The following is a 22,279-nucleotide window of genomic DNA, read 5'->3' on the forward strand; positions in this document are numbered from 1 at the left end:
AATTTTAAATACTTAAAGATGGTAAATTGAATACAGTTAGTTCCTATTAATGCAGTTAGTTCCTATTAACCCACACTAAATAACACAGATTTGTATATATTTGGTTGTTTTTTATGCATAAGCACAAAAACAGAAAGAATGGAAATAAGAAAAAGTAATAAAGCTTTGGGTGTTGATAGGGGAAAGAGATGATTAGTAACCAATTCAGAGGACTCACTGAAGTTGAATCCTAAGTTACAAGAATAGAAAGTCACAAATCAAGTCATTTGAAAATGAGATCCCTCCCTTCAAGCCTTAGAAATCAGAGAAAGCAAGTACCTCTGAAAAAAATTTAGATGCCCCACTCACCTACCCTCCCGTACTTAGCACAGTCACACTACTGATGCTCTCCTCTTCTGGCAAGCAATAATTAGTTTCCTCACTAGGGAGGGTAAAACAAATGGTCTTTAGATTAGATAAATATCAGACTGAATTATATTGCCCTCAATTTTCATACATTGAACTCATAACCTCCCCCTAGACCAAGAATGTGACTATATTTGGATATAGGGTCTTTTAATAGTCAACTAAGTTAAAATGTGGACATCAGGGTGGTCCCTGATTCAATATGACTAATGTCATTGTAAGAAGGGAGAAAAAGGACACACAGACACATACAGAGTGAATATCATGTGAAGACAGCTGTCTACAAGCTTAGAAGAGAACTTAGAAGAATCCAACCTTGCCAACACCTTGGTCTTGGACTTCTAGCCTCTAGACTGTGAGAAAAATACATTTTTGTTGGTAGGCTATCCAGTCTGTGGTACATTGTCAGGAGTTCTTGCAAACTAATACAGTATACAAGAAAATAACAACAAAAAAAGGAAATTACGGTTTATAGGTATCCCAACCTTCTTTTCCTCTGATTTCTAAAATGTTGAGGATAGGGTAGGAATTATTAACTCTAGGTTCTAACAAAATGCTGGCATTAAACTTTTCCCAAAGAAAAAAATCTAGCCACAAATAAATATTACTGTCAATGCACATTCACATGTACAAAGCTTCCAGTTAACTTTTAGAGTTTCACCCTGAAATATGAACAGAGAGTCGAGGATCAGCAAACATTCAAAGAAAGCATGTAATATGAAAGAGAGAACTAATCAAATAAACTGGGCACACGAGGCTATCAAAGGAGAAGAAAACTCAAATACTACGAGTAATTCTTTAAAGTAAAAGAGAAACTAGTAAGATGAATAGGATGTTAAAACAAAGGAAAAGAAATCAAGAGTTCTTAGAAGTCAAAGGATAAGAGTAGAAATGGCATCAACAGAAAAACTGGATGACACAGCTCAAGAGATCTTCCAAAAAAGTAGAACAAAGGAGTAAAATTAAATGAAAGCAGAGATACTAAGAGGATGTGTTAAAGAAGTTCAAAATAAGAACAATTTTAGAAAGCAAAAACAGACTACAGAGGGAAGAGAAATCAATATTTTCCAGACTAGACGGTTCTAAGTTCCCATAATGAAAGAATACAGAGGATAAACATGCAGCACAAAGGATGAAAACAGACCCACAGTAAGGCATATAAAACTGTGAAGTTTCAAAAGACTTGGAACAAAGAACAAATGCTATTGATTTCCAAAGAAAAAATAGATTGTATTCATTTTGTGAAAAGTCATCAATTAGAACACTTATAATATGCACCCTTTCCTATAAATATATTATACTTAGTTTAAAAAAACTTAAAAAAATAAAGGAAGGAATGAAATGAAGAAAGGCAATGAATTATATTTTAGGAATAAATAGAAACTAGCTTAAGTAACTAGCAAAAAAACAAGAAGCGTGTTTTCTTCAAAAGAAAAAGATGTGCACACAAAGCATAAACTTAAACTTGTCACTGTACTTTTTATAAAAAGGAATCTGAAGGAGTGAGTGCTTGGACAACAGTCTACATAGGAGGGCTTCTCCAGTCAGTTATCATCACCTGGTAACTTTGTTATACTTCAACATTAGATAATAGAACCTGAAATTTACTTTTTATTTTATTTTTTAATTTTTTTTTTTTTTTTTTTTTGTGGGACCCTCGCTGGTGGCCAGGGAATGAACCGACGCTGCAGAGGCTGCAGGCAGCCTTGCAGCCCAGCGCTCAACTGCTGCGCCACCAGGGGAGGTCCTGCTTTTTGTTTTAAAGATTTATTAATTTATACATACAAGAACTGGGGTACAGGCCAGAAGCATGGGAGGGTGAGAGAATTCACCAGAGACAGAGCGGAGAGAAGAACAGGGCAGACAGACCTAAGACACTGCTGAGGGGAACAGCAGGCGAGGAAGGAGAGGTCTGCCATGCCATGTGGGTAACTCCCTGGTTGGTGGGGAATTGAACCAGCACTGCAGAGGCTGCGAACAGCTTCGCAGTGTGACACTCAACCCGCTGTGCTAACAAGGAGGCCCTACTTTTTTTTTTTTTTTAAAGATTTATTTATTTATACAAGCACTGGGTACAGTCAGAAGTGCAGGAGGGTGAGAGAATTCACCAGAGCCAGAGGGGAGAGCAGAAGAGGCAGACTGACAAAGGACACTGCTGAGGGGAGCAGCAGGTGGCAGGAGAGGTCTGTATGCCATGTGGGACTCTCGCCTGGGGATCGAACCAGTGCTTCAGAGGCTGTGGGTAGCTTCACAACCCAGTGCTCAACCACTGCGCCACGGGGGAGGCCCCTACTTTTTTTTTAAAAAAAAAAAAAAAAAACCCTTTTTCAACTTTAGAGCAAGAGATACAAAGATCTTGTGTCTCATCTCAAAGTGGCCAGGTACATACCAGATTCTGGTACGATTGTGTCATAACCGTTTCATGAACATAGGGATCAAAATAGCAGCACAGCATACCTGTATCTTTCCTTGGAATAAATGAATTATGATTCTCCAGGGGATGGCCAAGACATTTCCAAGGAGTATTCTCTTTTTTCTTTAGCACAATCTCTATTTTTCCCACATTCTCAACAACTCGCACTGAAAGAGAATAAATTCTATTTGGATTCATTGAAATTAAATGTAAGATTTTATTATAAAAAACAATCTTTCCCAAACAACCAACATGTCCCAATTAAGTATGCACAACAGTGATGACTTGTGACATAAATAAAACTTTGTGTTTATATTTATCAAAATTGTTTATGTCTCATATGATATTAAATTCAGTTTATTTTATTTTAGATTCAGACAGCTTCTTTCAAACTAATTTATCAAAGGCCCAACTAATACATATGGCTAGTTTACATATGGGCTCAAATATAGTCAGCCATGACAATTAAATAACACAAAAATGGTGAAAGGAAGGTGATAACAGGCAAATTAGCCATTGCGAGTACTCAAAAAAAATCAAATTTAATTTATATATTTTAACATTTCTTAATTGGCATCAGAGGAGTTCTTATGAGTAAATTTAGCAGACCAATACTGAGCCTAGTAAGTAAAGAAAAAGCCTTAGGAAAATACATCCATGTAAAAGTGCATATAAATCTTTGATAATTAAAAAGCCTTTAGATTATCTTTTATAAAATTATTTAAATATATGGGTATAACGTTAAAATACAGACTTTTACAAAGTTAATTAAATTTGAATTAAAAGTGCTTTTTAACCTAAGCTATATTTCATTTTGCCTTTAGAAGTACTCTGTTCCTCCTCATTAATATATAATTCAGTAGTAATTTAAAAACTTAGGATAAATTAGTCAAATGAATTCAAATCAATGAGCACTGACTTGAAGTTTAACAAACATAAATCATGGCCCTTCACTTTAAGAAGCTTAACTCAAAAAATTTATAACGCTTACTATAACAAATAGAGAAAGGCAAGAACAGATACAGTGGAAGGTAGTCTGAAGTACTTTAAAGCAAGAAACTACATAGAAAATTACATATATATATATGTGCTAAATACACACATTTATATATATAACAGAATACTGCACAGCCTTTAAAAGAAAAAGGAAATCTTGCGATTTGCAACAATATGGATAAACCTGGAAGGCATTATGTTAAGTGAAATATGCCAGACAGAGACAATAAGTCGGCATAGTATCACTTATATATGCAGTCTTTTTTTTTTTCTTTAAGGAAAGGCAAACTCATGGAAACAGAGAGTAGAATGGTGGTCACCAGGAACTGAGGGGTTAGGGAAATACAAACTTTCAGTTAAAAGATGAACATCTATTGTACAACATGGCAAATATAGCTGATGATACTGTATTGTATAAAAACTTTCTAAGACAGAAGAACTTTTAAGTGTTCTCAGAAAACAAAAGGTTATGGCTATATTAATTAATAAAGGAGAATTCTTTCACAAAATATACCTATATATATCATCATGTTGTACACTTATAAATGTAATGTTAATTATAATTCAATAAAGGACAAAAAATTCAAGAAACCACCATCCTATGATAGTCTTCTGTTGTTAAAATGCTGTATAAAATCCACATTATGCATTTATATGCAATAATACTCATTCATTTTATGCCAATATTAAACATTTAAATATATATATATGCCCCTAAGAAAAATTGGTACTAGTATATTTCTACAAGCTGCATATGAGGAGAAGGGCAGAAATGATGAAGGAAGAATGGACAGAAGAAAGGGATTTTTTCTAAGGAGAGAAAAAGAAAGTAGCAAGGGAAAAGATTACGTATGTGTGCACAAAAGATTATGTGTGCACAAAAATAATTATTTTTTAATAACTTACCAGAAACATCCTCCTTAACCTCATGACTTAGACCTGGAAGAGAAAAATACTTTTAAACTCTAATTTACACAGTCTATGAACACCATGGAAGATCATACAAGTGGGTCTTTTCTGCACTATTTTATATCTCTTAAATAAAACATTCTGAAAGATCAAAAGAAATAAAACTGTACACAACCAAAATGTATTCATATATGATATATATATATGTGTTTCTATTAATAAGGAGTAAGATACTTACCAATATGTACAATATATGAAAAGTCCTTGATAATTGTTTCTGCTCTAAAGGAACTGTCCTGGTGATCAACTATTATTGAATCTAAATTGAGATCCTTGAACAGAAAACAAAAAAAGGAAGATCAAAAGTAAATTTTTTCCCAAGCTTCTACAACTATACTTTACAGAACCAAAACTCTAAATAAACATTATTCCTGTTTTTCCCTTTCATTCAGTCTAGTTCTTCAAAGTACACTGTGTCTTGCTGCTATCACCAATGAGAGAAGACCTCAACCTCCCTAGGCCCTGCCCCATTGGTTTTGGGCTGCATGATGAAGAGATAATAATGAGAGGGAGCTGAAGGTGGGTCAAGCAGTGTCTCTGGCCCTCCTGGCTGTATCAGCTGGTTACTTCTGAGGAATGGTCAAGTCATGCTTCAAGAGTCAGAGGAACACACTGGTTCAGATGAGGTTTTGATACTACAGAAGCATCATGAATGCTCAGAAATTCCTGGCTGCCCAAATTTGGTTTCAATCTACATGGTTCCTCAAGTGTGGGAACTTCTCAGGTGCTGGAGGATGTGTTTAGAGATGTGTTAAATTATCTGCTTATTAACTGATTTCCTATCTGGACTGTAAGTCTCATGAATGCCAAGCCTCTGTCTATCAGGCCCCATCATTACATCTTGAATTCCATCAACACTGTGATGCAAATAAGATAGGTATTTGATAAGTACTCAGTGAGTAAACTATCTCCTTAATTTTTATTTCAAGAGGGCATGTGAACCCCATTAGTGGTTTAAGTATACTAAGCCACAGTAATGCAGTCTCTCCTGTCTCTCAAATTCCATTTATATACTAAAAATTTGTTTAATAGTGAAGTTAACTGGGATTCTTACATTCGTTATCTATGTTTTTTTTTTTTTTAAATCACAGAACACAAAAAGTACTTCTTAATCTAGTGTTTTCTAAGAGGCTATACGTAAGCATATATCCATGGAGCTGGCTTGCCTGAGTTCAAAATACCAGATTTGCCACTTACTGTGTGACTTTGGGTAAATTACTTAATCTCTGTTTTCTTTCTGTAAAATAGAGGTAACAAAAGGACCTACTGCATAGAACTGCTGTCGGCTAATACATTAATATAAAAAGAGTGCTTAGAAAAGTACCTAGCACATAGCTAATACTTTTTTTTTTCTGATTTTAAAAATGTGTTTACCTTCTGTTTAGTATATATGACAACGGTGACTAAAGAGTCTGTTTGGAACCAGTCATAGCTGTAAAATATTTAAAAAATGAAGAATTATATTGATAATCCTGTGCATTATCTTACATTAAATCATTACATGATTTTAAATTATATGTGGTTTAAAATATACCGACAAAATAAACATATGATTTAAACGGTATGGTTTAAAATCTACAGTGAGAAACATATTTCTCAAGGTAAACTTTTTTCCTAAATAATCAGTGGTTGTATTATATAATCAGCAATTATTTTCAAATTTAAAAATGTATATACTTCCATGTGTCCTAATATGAACAAAAACAAACAGTATCTTTGACAAATCACTTTAAAAGCTATACATATTACTAAAATCTTCTTTTTTTAGACCAGTTACAGAGCAGAAATGGTTTCTTAAGCAGCTTACTTACTACCTACACACAGGCACCCATAGGTGAATCCTGGAGGAGTTATTTTTAGATTCTTAAAATTGTAATAAAATAGATTTAACAAGTATAACAAGATACTATTGTATAAAGATTACAGGTGGGGAGAAAGATAGTAAGAGAAAGAACAATAACCCTAAGGGAATTAGAAATACCATTAAAAACACTACACGGATTGCTTCATTTACTACAACAGTGGATAATATATTGTGAAGGATTTTCATAAAAACTGATTTAAGAAACTACATAAGCAAAAATAAAGTTGTTATGGTATAGTCATAAGGGATGCAGACAAAAATGCTCTTGCAGAATATTTAATGTCAGAGAAAATTGTTCATAGAATTATAATATTCATATTATCAAAATAGAATAATATATGGGAACAGGTACATGAGTCCAACTGGATAAAACAAACCAAATATTAAGAGATGCATGCAGGGTTGGTGGGATTACCATAAATTTTTCACTTTATTGGGTCATTTGTCTGTATTTTCCACGTTTTATGTCATGAACATACATTTTATAATCAGAACAAGTATTTTTGAATGTTTTTTTAAAGCTTTGGTGCTTAAAATGGATAAAGCTTAAGTTAAATTTAAAAATCCATGTTTACAAAATAGCTCATCCTCCAAAATTTCTGATGAGACACTACATAGTTCTTGTGTCAAAGAAGCATGTAATAAGCCATAAATCAAACCCAGAGATGTTTTCTTATTTGAATGTATGTTAGTGAAGAACTTATTCAGCTTTTGAAAGTACAAGACTGCATACCTTGGAGAATGCAGCTCTTCTTTGGCAAGGTTATCTGTCACTTGGCTCTTGGGAAGGATACCTGGATAAAGAAAAAGAAATAAAATACATCATAGTTCATCTACAGAGCAATTTTTTCCCTTCTCAGTCAACTTCTTCAAATATTATAATAATCACAATATATTATAAATAATAATATAAATGTACAACTTGATGAATTTCCATAAAGTAAAACATGCCCTAGTGCCCCCTTTCAATCACCTCCCCTTCCAATCACCTCCCCTCACACTTTTCTGACAACTTCATGAATAGTTTATACCTGTACTTGGCCTTTATACAAATGTAGTCATGAGATAGGTTCTCTTATTCTGGCTTATTCCCCCAGCATTATATATATTATAGCTTTTATGTCAAACAAGCATAATTGACAATAATCAATAAATCAAGCCCAAAGATTTCTGAGATTTTTATCCATGCTACTGAATATATTAGTAGTTTGTTCCTTTTAATTACCGCGTAGTATTACTTTGCATGCACACTGCAGAATTTACTCATTCACCTGTTAACAGACGAGTTTTTTCCAGTTTGGGGCTACTATGAACATTCTTGTACATGTTTATGTACATTCTTATAAAATCAATGTTTCTGGTAGCTACACAGGGTGTATGCATGTTTACTAGATACTACTCAACAGTTTTTCAAAGTAGTTATACCAATTTACACTTATTTACCAGAAGTGTTTGAGAGTTTTAGTTTCCCCATAACTTCACTGATGTGCTAGTCTGTCATTTTCCACTTTAGTCATTCTTGTGGGCATACTTCAAAATAGCATTTTACAAGTCCATTAAAGCTGTCGTTTTCAAATTGCTTTAGAAAACTCAGACATGGAAAATTTCAGAAGATTCTGAAAAAATCAAGTTATCCCCCCTCCCCCATAATAAGAGTACATTGTGTCTATCTACGATTTTGTTTGGAAAAAAAGATTGCTGCTGCTAAAAGACTCCTGAAAACAGCACATCAATTATATTACTATTTCTCCAACTCTGCAGGAAAAATAAAATGTAACATTTAGTTTTTAGCGAGTCCTAGAATTTTCAAATTAGAAGTCACAGTAATTATATAGAGTTGGGAGGCACCTTTGAGACAAGCTAGTTTAGAGATCTTCAAGTTTCTTTTCAGTTACAGAATTTTTCTACTTAAACACAAATTTAAGTATAAGCTGTCAAACAGACACATATTTTTTTTAGATGAGGCTGACAGCCCTAAGAACAGGTCCTACTCAGCCTTCACCCCTTCCCAAGTCACTTTGCAGAACATTTAATTTTCAGATAGATAAACCAGGAAGTCTCCAAGAGTGATATAACAAAGCTAAAGTTATGAAATAATTAGCAGTGAACTGAAAAAAGAATGCTCTACCACAAAACTATAGGTATAGCAAAAGACAAGACTATAATATTAAAATGTGTTCTTTTCTAAATAACAAAAATCAATTAAAAATAAGTTATTAATTTGAAGCCCTGAAAGATTTTGTTACAAAATTAACAGCATTCATTTTTTTTTTTTGGAATCCACCTAGATATATAAGTGAAAAACAAACATACCACAATATAAAACTACATCAGAAATCTAAGAATATCTATTAGAAAAAGTCATCAATATAAATCATGACTCATTAGTCAATTTTGAGCTTACATATGACCTGATTAGGACCAGGAAATCTGGATCTGAGTTCAGTGTCTGCACTGTGATCTTATTAAAAAAAAAAAAAAAAAAAAAAACCCACTATTTCAAATTCAAAGCAGTAAAGAAATATGGCCTGCAATCTCATGAAATAGCAAATAAGACTACTGTCAAACACTAAGAAAATATAGAGTACCAAACAAGTATAACTTAATTAGAAGAAAATGTCAGAGACCAAACAAAATACATCTGACATATAATATCTTTCAGGATAAACTGAAGGAAATCTGGTGTGAATTAGCAGTGGAACAAAATAATTAAGATGTACTGAATCTTAAGAATGAACATTCTTTCCCCAAAATTCTGATTGATTGATGAATGTCAATTTGAAGGGATCCAGCAGAATACTATAGTAGTCTATATTATTCAGTATTTTAAACAGCCGTAGGTGTATCATACCTGCAAATATCTAGATTTACCACATAGACTTAAATAAGTGAAAATGAGCTTATTTTGAGCTTAATTGTCACAGAAGAGACAATTATCAGAGGAAATCTAAGATCAGTCTCTCATTTAATAAAGTGTTATATTCTCAGATAAACCACTTTAGGTGTTATATCACAAACTACATAATGAGTATGCAATACAGACTATTTTCTCTAGTTAAAAGATAACTCATCTGGGAATCTACTTGGAGGCTGAATTTCTATAACTTTCTTTAGCAAACAGAAAGAAAAAATTATTTCTAAACATACATTAATATACTGAGTACCAGTAGCCCCATGCATGAGTCATCACGACCAACACCCCACACTTTTTTTTTAAGAGAATGGTGTTATGTCAGTCACAATTCCAAGTCATACTGAAAGGCTGATGAAGCCAGAGCTGCTGTGTCCCGAGAAGGAAAGATTAACAGGCTAATCAGCAACTATATGCAAACATGGAGGTGAGCTCATTTGCCTGAGGGAGGTGACTTGTTCAGCTCTCTTCTGAGGATAGATCTCCTAATCATAAGTAAAGCCATGTGTCACTTACAGACTTTTTTGTCAACAATGGACTGCATATATGATGGTGAACCAATAGACTATATATTTTAACCCAGGAGTGTAGTAGGATATACCATCAATGTTTGTATAATTATACTCTATGAATTTGCATGATGAAATCACCTAATTATGCCTCTTCTCAGGAAATTATCTCTGTTTAGTGACTCTTGATTAGTTGAGCCAGGGCACATGAACACATGTTCAAAGATGTCATAGAAGCAACTACTATGAGGCAGGAATAGGGAATCTCTAAAGTTTGTCAAAACCTCTAAATTTGAGCAAGACAACTTTCATAGTAAAAATATCTAAATACTCCCAGATTATTCTGAGAAGCAGTATCATACATGATCATTTGAATGATTCATTTTTTATTACAAACTTTTATGACTTACCATTTAAGACTTTCTTTTCCTCACAACAGTCTATATTTAGGGAAAAAAATAGAAAAAGTCAGAGAAGAATGCTATCACTAATCAAAGAGATTAGCAGTTAATATTATTGATTTAAAGATAGCCATCTTCCATTTTGGAACCAATTTTTTCTAAGGTCTGAGGAGAGGAATAAGGCTAATAAACAGATGGCTATGTTTTAAATAAGTTTCATTTCTGAAGACTGCCATACTGTTCCTCCAGATGTTTATCTCCCATTTCACTGGGCTTTTTCTGCTCCTTTGGTCATTTTCTCCTAATAGTCTCCTTAGCAAGCATGTAAAAACCCAAGTTTTGGCCAGGCTATCATATTCTAAATCATTTAATATTAATAGATTACATTTAATAATGAAATATACATCTTAACAACCCAACAAAAGACACCTATTACCTTATTATCTTTACCTTTAATTGAGGTCAATATTTACAATGAGTGTCATTGTTATACCAATTTTTTTATACTTTATTTTTTTAAACATCCTTGTTTATTTTTTCACAATATGGGATTTCTCTCCTCAGGTGTGGTCATTATAGTTTTCCCTTTACCAACGTGTACACAGTCCTTCACCACACTTTCCACCCCACTCTCCCCATTCTCTTCTCTCCCTCCTCTTCTGAGTGTCTCAGATCTATGGTTTGCTTTCAAGGGTTAGTCTTACAGTTTGTCTTTGCCTGATCCTTTGTTTAGTTTCTCTAGATTCCACATATAAGTGAAACCACCTAGTATTAATCTTTCTCACTATGTTTAGAATAATCCCTTCTATTTCCATCCATATTGCCACAAATGGCCTTAGAAAACCACCCCATTTACAATCTCACCAAGAAAAAAATCAAGTACCTGGGAATAAACCTAAACCCAACAACAACGGAGGCAAAGGACCTATACAAGGAGACCTATTAAACATTGTTAAAAGAAGTAGAAGACACAAAGAAATGAAAAGATATTTCTTGCTCATGGATTGGAAGAATCAACAGTATCAAAAAGGACATCCTCCTCAAAGCAATTTATAGACTCAGTGCAATCCCAATAAAAATCCCAATGACATTCTTCACAGAAATGGAACACAGACTACTGAAGTTTATACAGAACCACAAAAAATCCCAAATAGGGCCTCCCTGGTGGCGCAAGGGGTTAAGCACCACACTATGAAGCAATCTGCAGCCTCTGCAGCACAAGTTTGATTCCGGCTGGCCAGGAAGCATCCTACACGGTGAGGTAGAACTCTCCTGTCTTGCCCTCTGCTCCCCTCAGCAGTGTATTTCAGTCAGTCTGCCTGTTCTGTTCCCCAATCCATCTCTGGTGAATCCTCTCACCCCCCCACATCTCTGGCCTGTACCCCAGCTGTTGTATGCATAAATAAATAAATCTTAAAAAAAAAAATCCCAAATAACCAAAGCTCTCCTGACTAAACAGAGGAAAGCAGAGGTATCACACGTCCAGCCTTTATATACTATAAAGCCATAATAACTAAAACAGCATGCTAATGTTATTGTAAATTTAAATGGCTCAAATGCTGAAAATATTCTAAGATTTTCAGGTGTACATACAATGCAAGTGTCAATGTTTCAGTGAAAAACAGAAAAATAACAAGTTAACACAAAATATCCAAACAGTAAGTTGTTAAGGTGATATCACCATCTTATAGAAAAAAGAAACTAAAGTACTTATATCAAAGTTTTCAGATTTTTATGTTCTGATTTTCAATCAACCAGAGACCCCCATAATTACCTTTATTTTCCCCAACTGTTGTTAAATAGTCATGATTAAGGAAGACAGATAAACATCCTTTTCATCTGTTTCTCCTATTTGCCAAAATAATTTCATAGCTGAGAGGGAGCCTGACAATACACAGCAAATTACCATTTTATCCCTCCATTTAAGACTTCAATGAAATCCATGTCTCTTCAGCAACAAAACCAAGGTCAAATTTTGATTTCCCTAAGACTTAATGCCTCACTTCTTAATATGCCATTGTTAGAGTTAATACTTCCTTAAAGGATACAAGACCTAAAATCTACTTAAATTTTACCTTCAAGTGAACTTTGCTGATCAACCATCAGATAAAAATCTAGTCATCATGACAGGGATCAATGACAAACTAACATATGTCCATTACTTTCATGCAGTATTTCATCTATTTTTGTGAATGCAGTTGTGATTATTTATCTTAGAACAAACAGTAAATTCACAGTAATAAAAATAAATGAAATCTATTTTCAGCATAGTACATGTCTGGCAGTTTGATGAATCTCATTTAAATGTTTTATCTAAAAGGCTCACAGGTTATGAAAAATTATCTCAGGTAATTTGTCTCTAGAGAAATATATTTTATATATTATTATAAATTATATTATAAAATAAGATATGTATGTATCATCTCATTTGATTACTTCTCCCCTGAGGTATATTTATTTGAATCTGTGTGAGAACTCTCTGGATTCTGTTAAATTAGTATTTTTTTCCTGAGTTTTCTTTTAATACAAGAAGTACAAGTAGAAACTTCTACCTCAATGGTCTAAATTACCTTTAAAAACTCTATGAGTCTACTTTTGCAACTCTTTTCAAAAATTGACTCACAGAAATAACAGACTATTTTTTACTATCGAGCATACTTACATCTGAAATCATTTTAGTCACAAGAGATACTCTCCTCTCTGATGTGAAATGCAATATTCTGTCTTGATAACTAATTCTATTATTTGGCTGGCTCCATGGTCAAAAGAATTCATGTCTTCTCATAATGTTTGTCAAACTGCATTACTCTGAGAGGAGCCTCTGCTCTTTGGAGAGGTCAGAGGAGTCATTTCGAAGATTAGCAACAGGATCTATTAGCACTTTACTCTTATTTAGTAAGAGGGCTTCATGAGGATTTATTTTTTAAATTCAGGTAACATTGGTTTACAACACTATGTATGTTTCAGAGGCACAGGATCATATCATCCAAATGCATATCATCATACCACATACACCACCAAGGAACCCTCTACTCTCATTCTCAAATAGAGCTGAATGTGTTACTGACTTAAAAAATTAAACAAACTCAATTAAAAATAAAAGGTCAATGTGTTCTTTTTAATATGAAGCATGAAATGCTGTAAAAGAGGTATGGAGAAGGTAGAATGGAAGTCCAGAGGATTGGCATCTACACTTACAAGAAATCTGTAAGAACTCCTCTGAGAACTTCTCAGCAGGTTAACTATGTTTTAAAAACCTGTATGCAACTATGTTTTGAAAACCTATAGGCATTTGTTAGATAGGACCTAAAGAAAAAACATTTTAGAAAGATAGATGCTGAACATTTATCTTTGAAAGTTTTATATTTATTGTATAGCTATATACCTCACTTGTCTTCTTACTCCAAAAGATTGCTATCATGTAGTTACCAGATAAGAGCTCAATCTTGCCAATAGGGAACTTAATCACAAAGTGCAAAACGTACCATTCTGTGTTCTCTTTACTATTGAGCCTTGCTAGAAGACTTCTTGACTCTCTAAATGTATTTAATAAATATTTTTCTTTAGAAATTCTTCTACATTCTACATAGAATTCCTCATAACGCAACTGAGGCTCAATTCTTGTTTTTGTTTCCGAAGTTATATACTCATTTCTCAAATCTTGATTAATTTAATGAATTCTATATTTCTAAACTATATTTTCCTTTATTCATAATATAATCACCTTTTGAATCATCTATAATTTTTATACATCTCTCAAACTTAAAGGATTAGAATTATTCTTTACCCTAGAGGCAATTTACTAGCAGAATTAGAATTGAGATTTAATAATTCAAACACATACTCTGAAAAATTCAGAGTTAAAAAGCTTTAAAAGTATTAGAGAACAGACACTTATGTCTGGTCAGTTTTTTCCCCCAGTTTTTATTTACTCAGAGCATACATTGCATTTTTACCTTTTTATATTTTCTCCCTATGTAGGCTCCACTTGTCAATCTTAATTCTCCAATTTATCAGTTATTTTCCATTCTTGCCCCACACCTTTCTGACTTGGAATTATCTGCATAAAATATAGGTATGTTCAAAAATCACCTTTCTCTGAAAATAACACAAATACTGCCCAAACATTCAAGTCAGTGACACCCAAAAAGCATGATATACTTTCTGTTTAGGTTAGAACCTGCTCCCTGACCAGGGATCTTTCACCCCTATTTTTAATTATGTCTCCTTTGTCCCTGTTTGTGAGAAATCACAGCAGCACAAGCAAGTTAAGGCAAGCAGAATGACACAAGGGATTTGTTCATGTAGTAAAGTCCAATTCTCCAACGCACACTGCCCTATTCTCTCCACCTTTAGCTATCTTGCTTCTCCCTGACCAGTTAGCCTCTGAACTTGTGTTTTGCTTACCCTGTTACCAATGTACCTCCTAGAAGAGCGGACTTTGACTTTATAGAAGCTGAACTTCCAGCTGACAGTCAGTTTATGCAATAGCTGTCTTGCTATTCTCACAAAGCCATGACAATAACTGAACACTCTGAAATGAATGCCTCAAGATCCTTTGGGTGCTGGTAGACATTGCTGATCCTACAGATACCAGAGTTTGCCAGGGATAGCCCTGACGCTATGCACTGATTACATACCAGCCTCACGTAATTTGTTACTAATACCATCAGTTTAGGGCTGCAAATTCACTGTTGTGGGAGTCCATTCTGCACACTGCAGGGCACTTTGCAGCATCCCCGACCTTTCCTCTACTCACCGGGATCTTCCCCCCAAGGTAAAACACCTTCCCCCCAAGGTAAAACACCCTCCACAAATAAACAGTTTTCACCACTGCAGATCCCTTGTGCTCACGCTCCTCTTGGTTTATCTTTGCCACAGAAGGAAATGTCCCACACAAATAATCAGTAACTGAAACCTGCTTTTTCAAGAAAAAGTTTCTCTTTTTATTCATTACTGATATCATCCTAAAGCACAATACAAACCACAATACTTTTTTAAACAAAAGATTATAAAACACAATGATTCTTTTCTTGATAAGGATCTACTAGTATTATGGTTTATGTTCTGACTTTTAACTTTTCTGTTTTATTCCTACATAGTTAAGCATTTCATCACTGTCATAACATAAACCACCAAGTTAGTTGAAAACTGTCCTTCCAGACTTGCCCAACTGGGGTGATGTCAATTATGGATTCTACCCCCATCCCCAGGATGGGGACCTGGCAAGTCATCCCACCCAAATACAGCATCAGGGATATGATACTGAAAAAAGTCCAAGTATAAAATTCCTCTTTAGTATATCCACTCACTGCCCTCCCTCTCACGCCCTCATGCAAAACACATCAGGAACCTACAGCCCCTACTTCATCTCAGTTCTCATTTCACCTAGAAGTTCTAATTTTAGGGTGAACACATGCCTTGATTTGCAGAAAGAATCAAAGTTTACCCCCTCTGGCCCTAGTATAATTACTAACAGAGTCCCTGTTCATTCTAAAAAGTGCTCACTTTGTACAGTTACACCCTTACCCCACCTAATAATTTCTAGTAGTAAGTCTCAGACTAGCAGAGTTTAATAATCAATTCATGTTTAACAGATGAAAGGCAAAAGCGGGACTGTTAAAACAGCACTTCATCTTAATTATCATGGATATCCTTTATTTTTGACACATTAAATCTTTGTCTTCAGTTACTTTGTCCTTCTTATATAGTCTCCTGGTACTGGCCAGCCTGACTTCTGAATATCTTGCTAGAAATTAAGCCTCTACTGTTATAAAAACCTTATCCATTAACTTGCCATCAACACTTTTCTAAGTTGTCAAATTTTTCTGAGTTGTTATATTCTTATCTTTGCTACCTAATGCCTTACAAGTTGTCTTATATCACTTATTTGCTACTGATCTCATTCTAGCAAAACATTTATAATCCCAAAAGGCTTTAGAGTAAAACAAACCCACAAACCCAATCTCAGATGCTCTGCCAGTAATAAAATATTTTTCACAGTAACAGTATCTTTCTGCATCTTTCATCAATACATGCTGGTTTATACTTGCTAACTTGTAGGGATACAAAAAGGAATACAAATATAAGTAGTGTCAGTACCACAGGAACAGAGAAGTGAAGGCAGCCACAACTGCAACAATCACTTTACTGCCTTTACCACCATCTGTTACCCACATAAGGTGGTTAGCAATGAATACTTTATTTAATCCTCACAGTGGTTTAATCTTAAGTCCTATTTTCTGCTCTGATCTGTTAACTGACCCTACAAACATAAAAATGTGCGGGTAGCAGAGTTGAGATTTAAACCCAGGTAATTCTTTTAAGAAACTTGTGCTCTGTCCACAGTTTATGCAACCTCAGTAATCAATATCCCAAAGGAAACTTTAAACTTATGAAAAAATAGTATTTCAAGAGTCCGTATTTCATTCTGGGTAAGGTATGTGTTTTGCACTACCCTGAATCAAATGGTAAAGAGAAGGAATACTCATTATAGTTTATCTCTTTATAATTAGGGTCAGTCTGAAATCCTTAGTTTCCCCAACCCTCCTGATTTTGGTTTCATAGGGGTTTTTTTCCCCTCCAGTCTTAATATCTTTACTTCATCTTTGCGATGAAATGATTTGAAGTTGTTGGTTATTTTCTCTTAGCACTTTTAAGAAAATATTCTATTGTTTTCTGACTCCTAATGTTGTTCTAGTAAATCAGTGTAACAGTGAGTAAATTAAACTAGTGAATTAGCCATCTATTTGCTATTCAGGTTTGTTAGGAAATCTGTTTCTCTTTGGCTTCTTTTTTCTTTTCTTTTCCTTCTCACTGTCATTGATGAACTATTTTATTTCAAAGTGCTATGTATGGATTTCTTTTTATATATTCTGTTTGGAATTTGCTGAACTTGCTGAATTTGAGATTTTTGATTTATGGTTCTAGAAAATTCTCAGTCATTATTCCTTCAGATGTTGCCTCTTCTTCATTCTTACTACTACATACTTGTGGAAATGATCACAAGAGTTAGTGAGATCTTATTATTTCATACTTCATACCCACTGAATATTTTTCTATCCTTGTTTCTCTGTTCTGTGTTGTTTCCAGAGCTCAGTCTTGCCTTCACTGAATTTTTTAAACTTGTCTGACTGTTTATACTGTGTACTTTTAATTCCACCAGCTTTCTAGATATTTGGCTTTTTTTTTAAATTCTACATGATTATTTTTAGCAGTTTCTCATTTTTTACTTATTAATTCATTCTTATTCTCCTAAACATTGCGAACATAATTTTTATTCTGTATATGAATAAATGAAGTCCTAGAAGTGAGATTCTGTTATTTCTGCTGACTTGTTTCTTCATATGTTAATTTTTTTGTGCATTAATAACTGTCTGATCTGCACCTGTGGGACTTTGAGGGTTTTAAGTCGAAAGCGTTCTTCATCATTAAAAATTTGTATATACATCTACCAAGCAACCTGGGAAACCAATAATGAGAGGCCATTTATTTCTTGATTTGGTGTCTGAGACCATATAGGTGGTATATTTGAATTCCCAACTCATATCTGGATTGTGGTTACAAATTCTCAAAGAAAATTGCTCTCTTCTCCCCAACTACCTCATAAACAAAGTCAAGCAGACAATATACCCCTGACCTCTCTTCTTGTTGTTGGACAGATTTTCTTTTAAACTTTTCAATTTCCCTGGTCATATAGACCTTCAGGAGTCCAAGCCACAGGCAATGATCTCGAATTCCTTGGCTTTACAGGTTCAAGATGTGGTCATCCATTAAAGTTCTTGTGCGACTATAAGGTGCTAGTATCTAAATAAATGGAAGATTAGAGTTAACATCACTATGGATTGCTGCTTCTAATTACCATTTTGGGTTTTTTTCCCCTTATTTTTTTGATATATGGGGATCTCTTTGTAAACTAATCTGCTCATTCTAAATAGTGTTTATTGTATTTGGTCAAGCATTTTGCAGATTAGTTGTCCTTTGCAGCCAAGAAAGAAGGAAGAAAATCAGGAATACTCCTTTACTAAATTCATGTTTCCCATGAACAGAAGCATAAGGAGCCTTGAATGCTTTCTGATTTCCCTGCATGGTATTACAGAAGAACACATTAACTTTGGTATCAGATTGTATAAATAAGATACATAATATTCAAGATGAAGTAAAGTTATCTCTGGCTGGCGGTGAATCAGTGAAGGTAGGAAGTCAATTAAGAGGAAAAAGAGATTGGTGTGAAAAACTAAGTTAGTTTGGAAGAATTTCCAGATATTAAAGTTCAAACTGCCTTTTGTTTTTGCTATATATACATACTGCATACTAGTTTTTGTAGTAGGGAAGGAAAAGAAATAAAGCTTTTTGATCATCTGTTATACTAATTGTGCAAGGAACTTTGCTTGCTAACTTTTATCTTTCTGAATCACTATACAGATTAAAAATTGAGACTCAGAGATGAGAAGCTGGACCACATTAGCACAGTTAATAAACCATAAAGGTAGGGTTCAAGACTGACTGTACTGTTTCCATTCTGCTGATGGAGGCCTCCGGCAATAAGGCCCTGAATAACAAAACTCTCTGAACTCAATAAATAATGTAAGACTTAGGTTGAACAAGTCAATTTATTCCTAATTTGGGTGTCAACATCAGGAATGACTCAAAAGGAACAAGTACTCTATCCATAATAAAGGATTAAGCAAAGCATTTCTGTTACTCCTATTGCATGTCTATTACTTTCAAAGGGGGCTCTTATGAAAGAGGCTTTGGAGGTAAAGAGGTTCTCTCCAATACTATACAGATAACAGAATCATTGATCAGAAGGTAAGGTGAAGAAATGGGGGGGTTGTATTTTAAAAATCCTTTTAATTAGATGTTGGTTTTTCTATGGCCAAGAGGCAAAGAAGGGAAATTTCACTATATAACTTTTCACATTTCTGATTTTTTAGTTATGTGAATTCATATTTAAAAAGTTAAATTCTTAAAACTAGTCTAAAAGCTAATGCTAACCAAGTTTCCACCTAATCTGTCAACAGAATAAAAAAAAAATGAAGACTAAAATAAAGAGAAACTAAAGTTCTTTCACTTCCATAACATTTAATCCTCACACTATAAATGTTCTCTTAAAACATGCCAAAATTTTAAGGTAAAGCCATTGTTTCATTCTAAAGAATGAGAGTAAAACCCATAGAGTCACTTAGCTGAGAGGCTAGTGAAAATGAAAACAATGTAGTGATTTAATCTGTTTGTTGAAATCCTGGTAAAATAAAGTACATATGTCTCACATAGAATTCTGTTTTAGGACAGTGCTACTTACCTTTAGGAACAGCAGGTTTGACTGCCATTCTGCCAACCAGGCATTCTTTCAGCATGGATTCATAATTGACCCAACGATGAACCTGGTAATGGCGATAAATAACAGAAAACATGACTCTGACTCCATGAGATGCTCTAATTTTACTCAGGGCAAAACTAAACATTCTTACGCTGTTCTGAAAATCAGACTCAATTAGTCGACAAGAGAGGGACTGAAAGACATAGATAGGAACTGTTTAGACAAAGTTCTCAAAATGTTGCAGACCTCTGGAGGGAGATTTCTGACATCCTTTTTGATAGCCATGAAGTCCCACTTAGCTTCAAAATATTGTATTGAATATTGTTATCTGCCTTTTTCACTGTGTTGACATTTTCACTGATGTTACAAAGGCAATGGTGGGCAAAACTTCTGACTTTTTTTTTAAAGATTTATTTTTATTTATACAAGAGCTGCAGTACAGGCCAGATGCGCAGGAGGGTGAGAGGATTCACCAGAGACAGAGTGGGGAGCAGAACAGGCAGACTGACGAAATACACTGCTGAGGGATGCAGTGGATGAGGCAGGAAAGGTCTCCTGCTCCATGTGGGATTCTCGCTGGCCAGTCGGAATAGAACCCGTGTTGCAGAGGCTGTGGACAGCTTCACGGCATGACGCTCAACCACCTTCGCCACCAGGGAGGCCCAACTTCCGGAATTTTAGCACAAATAAATGCAGTGGTTTCCAACTATACTAATAGTCATTATATTCTTTACCACCAGAAGCTCACAGGAGTAGGAGAAAGTTGGTTTCACCTAAGAATATCTTTCAGGATATAGTAAAAATGATTAATTTTCTCAAATCTTAATCATTGAGTATAAGTCCTTATATTCTTTCTGTATGACAAAATAAGAAGTCCATAAAAATATTTCTGCTATAAAGTAGATGAGGAAAAAAACTTAGGCAGCTGTTTGACTGGCAAGTTTAACTGGGTTTTTTCTTGAAAGGCTATTTAAAGGTAAAAGAATGACGGATAAATGAATTGGTTATTCAGATGTGGGTCTCTGAAAGATATTTTCTGAAAATGAACAAAATGAGACTATTACTTCAAGGCTTATCTGTGTCTGGATTTATTGCTGGGGATTAACTTCAAGCAACTTTCTGTTGGGTCCCTTCACGCAATGCATTAGAAGCCTTAACATATGCAGCTCCTCATTCAGTAATTTAGGAATTTGCCTGAGAAAATATTTTCATACACACAAAGATGTACAAGAAACTCTCAGAGCTCTATTCATCTTAGAAAATATTAGAAACAACATAAATATCCATTTAGAAAAGACTAATAAAGGAACATCATACTATATTACTCAATAAAATACTGTACACAATCAGTAAAATAAATGAGGTTAAATAATACTGCACATAGTACATTCCTGCATGAATATATACTAACATAGCAAATATGTCAAAAATAAATATGTAATTAAAACTAGGTGTTCATTTATTAATGTATATTGAAACTTCATTTTCCTAATATTTATGGAACATCTAATAATGGGTGAAGCACTGTTTTGGGGGTTGTAGAGTTGTATAAAATTTTAACAGACAAAGAGGAAAGATACTCAAAGAGGTAAGAAAAGATATGGGGCCTGGCAATCATGGAACTGTTAATAAACTGCAGGTACTTTTAAAAAAATTTGTTATTGAGGTAATGCTGGTTGACATTGTTTATATTTTAGAAGTATAGGTACTTCAGATTGCTCAAAGCAAGATGAATATTGAAAATATTTACTTTGATATACTGTTTCTTTGGGCCTCAAATCCCTCTAAGTGTTGCCAAAGAAGGTACTAGGACATTGTCTTTAAGATAGTTAATCTAGCTGTTATGTCTTTAAATTGGGAATGAAGGTAAAGCTATCAGGAAAGTATTAAGAGTTGGGGTAGAGGCGATGTTGACAACTTGATCTAAGACAGTAGGAAGAGAGAAAAGGTTTAAATAAACATTGTAAGATTTCACCAGTGATTGATATTGGGATACAGGAGAGAAGACAAAGATTACTCAATAACTTCAAATCTCCATTACCAGAAACAGGAAAGTGAGGGAAAGAGAGGAAAGTGAGATGATTATTACTGAGAACATACTGAGTTGAAGTGCCAAAAGGTAATCAAACTGCTCATCAGGCATTTGAAAATATAAGACAAGAAGTCATGAGTGGGATCAAAAGTGGAGACAGAAATCAGATGATAAAGAGATAATATTCTCTGTATAACTCAAATACTACGCAAAAATAATTCTTACATATTTACAAATGCAAGAAGTTTTACTACAGTTTCAAGAATACAAAGCTGTTTACTTCTATGTTAAGTAAAGTTCATAAATAATTTAAACATCACTGGCTTTATTAAAGTGAAGGGGGTTGCAGTAATCTACCAACTAATTGTTTTAATTGCTGAAGATCTTCACAGTATAACAGCTGATGTGATGTCCCTAAAACAAGCTATCTTAAATAAAGTCTATATAATCTCAAAAT

The 22,279-nt window shown here is 34.2% G+C and overlaps 1 protein-coding gene across 1 annotated transcript in view; it reads right to left on the bottom strand.

Annotated features, from left to right (window-relative positions):
- The window catches only part of LOC311167206 (cytochrome b5 reductase 4), a gene marked incomplete at both ends in the record, with an annotated part of 60,673 nt that overhangs the window by 17,965 nt on the left and 20,429 nt on the right, over window positions 1-22,279 (bottom strand). The window contains 6 exons of the mRNA XM_084228061.1: window positions 2,863-3,002; window positions 4,958-5,055; window positions 6,158-6,215; window positions 7,381-7,441; window positions 10,478-10,507; window positions 19,773-19,854. Coding sequence (XP_084084187.1) covers window positions 2,863-3,002; window positions 4,958-5,055; window positions 6,158-6,215; window positions 7,381-7,441; window positions 10,478-10,507; window positions 19,773-19,854 — 469 coding nt within the window. The remainder of the gene's footprint in view (window positions 1-2,862; window positions 3,003-4,957; window positions 5,056-6,157; window positions 6,216-7,380; window positions 7,442-10,477; window positions 10,508-19,772; window positions 19,855-22,279) is intronic.

This window comes from Talpa europaea (assembly GCF_964194135.1).
Source record: "Talpa europaea genome assembly, chromosome: 2".
Classification (NCBI taxonomy): Eukaryota; Metazoa; Chordata; class Mammalia; order Eulipotyphla; family Talpidae; genus Talpa; species Talpa europaea.